Raw genomic sequence first — 7,501 nt, 5'->3', positions numbered from 1 at the left:
TATACACCCGTCTTGTTGTAAAACCTGATAAAGTGCTCTCTCTTATAAGTATATTAATAGCCTTTTTAAATAAAGGACCATAAAGCTATTGTTTAGAAGATTGTTGGAGAAGGCAAACTGTTACTTCGTTTAACCTGTCATATGTTATTATACCATCTTTTAAAATTGCCCTTACGAATGAATAAATAAATGTGTTTTAATTATAAACGTTTGATTCATTGTCAGTTAAATTAATTTCAGGTGTCGTGTATTTTTACAATGTCATTTACCGGTACTTATTTATAAATGTATCTAATGCTTGGTTGTGGTTTTAAAATGAATACGTACTTCTTGATATGAGTGATGGCTTACTTAAAACATATTGTTTTACAGGTAATGATGTATTCGTTGTTCATATATAGGCCCTTGCAAGAAAGGACGTCACACACAACGTGCGCGTCTAATGTCTGCGTACATAGAAAACGTTAAAGCAATTATATGTTTTCATACCGAATTAATTTGTTTCCTTTTAATAGAATGATGCTTAAGATGAAAAAGACTTCATTCAGCCAGGTATTTTGCATGATCAACCGTATGCTTCATATACCACTCTCAACACAGCGACTTGCAAAGAAATGATTGGTCCAAATGTTTGTATAGATGAAAAACACAATTCATTCGATGTTATGAGTCCAATGATACGGGAATTAATCGATGCACCATTAAAAACTACAGGAACAAGCCCAGTTCTTGGAAAATAGCAAATAATCAAGGCCAAACAACACTCAACAAGAGAAACAATACTTATATGAAAAACTACAGAAACAAGCTCAGTAGCAAAAAGTTTAAACATAAACCCGGTTTAATGGCACTGGGTAAACGCCAAAGACATAGAACCGAAAAAAACAAACAATAAATCACAAACAAGAAACATGGAAGAACAGCACAAAACTCCACAGACAGCACAGTGCTACATACTCTATATAAAAACTAGGTTTGTTTATCAAGGATTGTTAGGTACCGCCTTGGAACGGTCAGTAAAATGTAAATTTACTGGCACAAACCAATAAGACAGCAACAATTAAAACACTATGATCACAATATCGCCATTCTTAAATGGTGGATTGGGTAACCAACTTAAACTAGTCAAAATGGGCAAAAATATTTACGAGTTTGCACGAGTTTTCCAGCAGTAGTACGAGACCCCTTTAATATCTTTGCAATATTAAGCGTGCGGGTTTACTCACGTAAGCTACAGGTCGCGTTTGCACGGTATTATTGCGATATAATACACATGTTGTTATATAAAACCGATTATCACGTGAGGGGATAAGAAATTGTCACATAATAGCCCGACGAAAGATACCACGTACACCAATGATTACCTTGTTCACAAAAATATGAAAGCCGACGATCGGCAAAATTGACACAATCAAACCTATTTGGAAGATTTAACGCAGGTCTTTCGAGGGGAAAAGTGCAACAAATTTTAAAGTTAATCACAGACTCCTTTTGCAGTAACGTTTGTTATCGGAAACCGTTCATTAAACATTTACTTTAAGTCTATATCCGGAGAAAATCACAAACATGGACAATAAGTATTTGCTGATTGTAATTTCTTTACTTATCCATTTGAGAAATATCACTTATTCGGGCAAAATGGCTAGGATCATTTAAGTATAAACTCTAATTAAACTGTCACTTATGTTTAAACCTGTGACTATTGAGCTTGTTTTTTGTAGATTTCCGTATAAATATTGATTGCCCCTTATAATGCTCACATATTGTAATGACGATGTAAAGAAGAACTATTTGCAGTTTGTATAACGTTTGTATTTTAATTCCTATTTGTCGTTATTTAATGGAACTTACGCTTTTGTCATATTCTTGTTCAGACTTCTGCTCGCAAATAAAATTATGTAGTTTTCTAAGATGTATCAAGTCAAATGAAAAAAGAACAGCCATATTAAAACGCAAACGCAAGGCAATTTAGCGACAATGCATGTGTGGTTGAAGAGACCTATCCGACAAAATTGTTGACTACAATCATTTTTGCAGTTTTGAATTATTATTAAACGCTCCTTTCAATATTACATTAGCATTTATGCAAATAGCCTACACTCTGACGAGGCCAAATTGGGGGAGGGGGCAAATTTATTTTTACAACTCTAGTTATCTTTTGACAAGACGACTTTTTTCTTAATACTGGTTGGACAGATTGACTGTTTGTTGTTTTTCTTTCTTGACTTGGTTATTCACGCACCTATCCATTATATAGTTATAGTGAGTAATTGGTATTGTGCTGCTACAGCTATAAATATGAACTCGCATAACATTTGACCCATTTTACTCACCAGTTGCAATAAATGTCAAGAGCTGTCTACTTAATTAACAAAGTAACTTTTGACGTATTCCTTTACGTACCATAAAAGTTAACCTATCACAATCGTATGAATATTAACATATTCTTCATAAGTAAGCTGCTTGTTCTAATAGACTGAGGGAAAGTGAATATCAGTGCCCATTCGATTTTTAAAACTGTTCAGGAAACTACTTTTTTATTGTTTTGTAACACCTCTAACGAAATGAGTGTCAGACATGTTGTGTTGCTGTGCTTGGTTCTTGTTCATGGTAAGTTATATCTAACGTTAATGAAATTAATAAAATCAAACAAATGCTGTAGTTAATCAACGGATATACACAGGAATTGCTGTTTTAAACCGCGTATAAATATAAAAGTCATGGATTAAATTAAGTAATTTTAGTATCTATATAACAACTGTATGTGTCTGTACATGTTCATGTACTGCCCCTGTGTTGGGCATTAGCATTTTCGGAGAAATAAGGTTGTTTTCTTTGTGTGGTGACGACCAGCTGAGTCTATCTATGTTTAGACTATAATAGCAAACTTCAACAATTACAATGGGTATTATATCTTTAATTGCATAAAATGTGGTGTTCGGTCTGTTATTTTAGTCGTTAATTGTAGAACACGTGTCATTCTCAGGAAGTTCACCTGCTGGTAACGACCGACTAGTTTGCAAACATGGGATCAGCATTTACCTGAACCCAATTTTAGAAAAGAAATCGTTAAAAGCTTAAGAATCTTATTTCCTTTAGCCAACTTATTTGCTTTAGCTTTTTTAAAAGAAAATATGTAGTTAATTGTGATAATCCAGAGAATTACCTTAAAAAACATCTGAAGTCTACAAAATTAGAAAGGTATATAGAACACATATATTGCCAACACCATTTTTTTGTGATTAACTTAATTCCGTCGTCACAGCCTAATAAAGGTACTCGCCGATGAAAAAGCACCATTTTATCCCGATAATGCATCTGAAAACACTTATATAATAACTGTTTAACTCTTTGAAACCGAAACTTACACTAAAAGTATTAAAATATTATGGTTTTAGTGGGGTGCGAACCCACCCAAGTACAGTCAATGAAAAGTTAGAAAACTCACAAGAAAGCCTCAAGCCCGCAAGGAATCATACTCAAGCATTTAGATAACTTAAACTTAATGTTTGTAGAATCGAGTTACTAGCGCTTTTCAAAATCTTGAAAAAGGCAATATTTGAACATATATCAAAGTTTGTTGAAGGGTTCCATGTGCTTTGCCACCTTTTATTTCGTAAGACAAAAATGTACATTTCACAATAACATTAGCGAGTCCCTTTAAGATTGTTACAGAAGCCAGTGCTTTTTCAATCCACCACAAACAAAACTTTCACAACACTATCTCATAGTGACGAACAAGTGACTATAGATCATTTAAAATCGCCACCATGCAACCATATTAAATTCTCAATTTCAAGATTGAACAAGATTTCTTGAAGATTAAGAAACCGATTTGTTTAAATTTAAACCACAGCAATCAATCAATCAATCAATTAATAATTCAGTCAATCAAAAAAAAAATTGAAAAAGAATTGAAAGCATTTCAAAAAAGTATATTTACACTTAGTAATTTTAACTGGAAATTACGTGTGTCCATACATAGTCGCGATCAAAAAGTGTTGTCATCATACAACACGAAATTGTGTTACAATTTACACACATGACAGACAGTCAGTTATACATTGGTACGATATCAAGAGAATTGTCATAATTGTCAAGTAATGGCGCTAAAGGTGGACCCATGCGTTTTAAAGTAAACATTGTTTCGTCCCATTATAGTACGTCTGATACAAACTAATTTTGCTGCACAACCATTGAGGATATGAACACAACGTCTATTACCTTTTGAACGTAAAGGGGAGTAACTGCAATTAACAATATATAATCTGCTAAGGATGGGTTACCTGTCTTTACTGACATGACAATCCTACCGTAGTAACTGTTCTCTAGAGTGACGAGTAATCGACTAAATTACAATAAATAGAAAAAAATGACAATACTCCTCCCTTGCAATTTGAACAATAGAAACATGTCTCCCATATTATTTTGATTGCTTTACCCTTACAGATTAAAAAAAACCTTGCTAACGAAGTCATGTAAGTGTTGTAGGTGCTTGTTTTTTCATGTTATATAACCTTATTCCTTATTCATACCGTTTGTACCACGTAGGGGTATACTATTTTGTGTATATCATTCGTTATCATTCGTTATCGTTTGCATAAGCCCGTATACTCCATCTAGTCCTCCGGTCAAGCATCCGGAATGTACACCATTTTGCTGGTAAAAAGCAATATTTATTCTATAAATTGGGTTTAAGAATGTTGTCCAACAGACCATTGGAATTATGTATTCATACCGGCTGTCGTAGGGGTAATTTTATACTATTTTGTGTACAGTTATATCGTTCGTAATCGTTTGCATAAGCCCTTATACTCCATCTAGTCCTCCGGTCAAGCATCCGGAATGTACACCATTTTGCTGGTAAACAGCAATATTTATTCTATTAATTGGGTTTAAGAATGTTGTCCAACAGACCATTGGAATTATGTATTCATACCGGCTGCCTGCTATGACTTATGAGCGTAATTAAGATTCGGCTAACTATTTATAACCGATGCAAGGGATAATCCTTGTTGTAAATATGAACACGTAAACCAACAACGAGCAAATTCCCATTACCTTTAAAAAAAGAAAGAAAGTAAACAAAGGGCAAAGACAACATATTACAGCCATAACTATGGTTCCTATGTTCAATATTTTTTTCTAAATATAGTCTCTCTGAGTATGAAGTTTAAAGTAAATATACTAACCTTTAGTGTTATTCTCCGGACAGAATGATTGGTACGCACGTACGCAAACACGGTCGTTGCTGGATAATAGATAATGTATGTTTGTGTTGGTTTCTCCAGCCTGATTCATATATATTTGTTGTTGTCTGCACATTTGTTAACAATATATATATATATATATATATATATATATATATATATATATATATATATATATATATATATAAAACATTTTGAGCATATGGAAAGTGAAATCAACATCTTGATACGTTGCTGTATTTCATTTTACAGTGACAATTTCCCAAGCTCGACATCCACCAAGGGAGAAGTCAATTTGCCCACATGGCACAGTAGGCAACTGTCTTGGCTTCGCCAACCAACAGTGTCCTCCCAACGGCGAGTGTCGCCGGGTATCAGGGACGTTCGGTATTTGCTGTCGAATTCCTGACCCACCAGGTAATGTTTATGGATGCTAGCTCTGATGGGGTCAATTTTTTTAATTTATTATTTATTGGTAATCGTTGGGACAAGTGTCAAGTTTAGGCCATATAAACTGTTTTAAGCCAGTAGTAAAATCGTGTTCAATTTGAGTTTCCCTGACCGTTCCAAGGCAATTATCAGTAAAGCTATGTTGATGTTTTGTGGTCTGCTTATGGTGTTTATACGTTTTAATGTTCTATCTGTACGCTTATCATATATCTCCAGTTCAGTGTCGTTTGGTCCATTGCCTTGTGCCTCTTAACTTGAAATTTATTTGATGTTTGACTATATTGCTTGGCCCCGTAGTTTTCATTGTATTATTAAACCTAATTAAATTATTGAAATCTAAACTGATTTCCGCGTAAATTTACCTTCATACCAGGCGCCATTTTGCCAGTTAAATGTCCCATAGTCTTTTGGCCTTGGGGTGTCCGGCGATGAATGTCAAATATGTTGGTATGAATGGATGATAGTAGGGAACCACGTGGTGTTTTAACTATGATTATTATAAACTGCATACGCAACAAATTATAATTTATGACTGGTCTATACAATACATACCACCAATTGCATCAATTGTATTAATTTGTAGTATTCGTTTTCATTTATTACATCCGGTTTATTGGGAAAGCTCTGAAAACGAGCTTTGATACCTTCTTATATAATTAAAACGAGGGTTTTCCCACTTCTGAATTTTATACTTTACAATTTTGTATTCCATGAGGACAGCTATTCAAGGTTGATTAAAAAAACGGATCCGATAACCGTAATAAAATCCTTATAGTCAGGGTTGCCACCAATTGACTGTACATTGGTATAGGTTCAGTCACTAAGGTATCTGTGAGGTACTGCTGTGAACAATTTGAACATGTTTCATGGAAATTAGACAAGAATTAATGACTTCGCATTCCATAATTACTAACGAATACTCAACATTTCAGTGTGCGGTTGCCGACATGGTCAGCGCGGTATCTGTGGGGGTATCGCTAACTTGAGGTGCCCACGTGGTACCACTTGTCAATGCTCCCCGAACCCGCCTTTTCCAGACTCGAACGGAAAGTGCTGCCGATCACGTCAGTATAATTTTTTCCGAAAACACTCAGAAAATATAAATTCAAACAAAATTGTTTATTAAAAAAGATCTCAATATAGAGAAAAGAAAAGTCATAAGCAAACATTTCTTAGAGGAGTTTGGCATTATAGCTGTAATGTATATAGTCCTATATGTATTGATATCATCATAAACACATTCAGGAATGGTTCAAACAAGATTGATTCACAAAAGAAAATCTTTAAAAGGAATAAAACATGTGTATTAAAGAGAGAAAAACACATCAGCAAACATTTCATAGAGGAGTTTGACGTTATAATTGTAAATTTATACAGTGCTATATGTATTGATATCATCATGTACACATTCAGGATTGCTTCAAACATGATTGATTCACAAAATATATATTAGATTAGGTATATAATATAACAAATGTGAATTTAAATATTTTATTTTAGGTCCAGTTTACGGGTATAACGATCACGACGACCGATAGCGTACATATCGATTTGAACTTCCATTGATATTATTTCATGGGACATGACTTAAAATAAACTTCCACAATGGTCTTTGGTTAGTGGTTATTTGTTTTGTATTTTGTTTGATCTCTTTATCTCTATCCCGAGCATTCAGAGGTTCGTCTTGATGAACAATATTTTTGTTTATTTCTTATGCTTAAACGTTGCCCCGTTAAACACTCACATATTAAGTCACTCATACTAGGTATGTTTGGCGATAAATAGCTTATTGTAACAACGATAACTAGATAAACAAAACCCGGTTGATTAATATACATTTA

The 7,501-nt window shown here is 34.0% G+C and overlaps 1 protein-coding gene across 1 annotated transcript; it reads left to right on the top strand.

Moving 5' to 3' along the window:
* The first annotated feature begins 2,492 nt into the window (after positions 1-2,492).
* LOC128223796 (uncharacterized) lies at positions 2,493-7,262 on the top strand. Its single transcript, XM_052933189.1, has 4 exons — positions 2,493-2,610; positions 5,463-5,627; positions 6,593-6,724; positions 7,161-7,262. The coding sequence occupies exons 1-4, from the start codon at positions 2,565-2,567 to the stop codon at positions 7,196-7,198; spliced, it is 381 nt and encodes a 126-aa protein (XP_052789149.1). The 5' UTR covers positions 2,493-2,564; the 3' UTR covers positions 7,199-7,262.
* The last annotated feature ends 239 nt before the right edge of the window (positions 7,263-7,501 follow it).

The sequence above is a fragment of the Mya arenaria genome, chromosome 17, assembly GCF_026914265.1.
Source record: "Mya arenaria isolate MELC-2E11 chromosome 17, ASM2691426v1".
Classification (NCBI taxonomy): domain Eukaryota; kingdom Metazoa; phylum Mollusca; class Bivalvia; order Myida; family Myidae; genus Mya; species Mya arenaria.
Note: the sequence above shows the minus strand (reverse complement) of the source record. Positions and strands in the feature narration are given on the sequence as shown.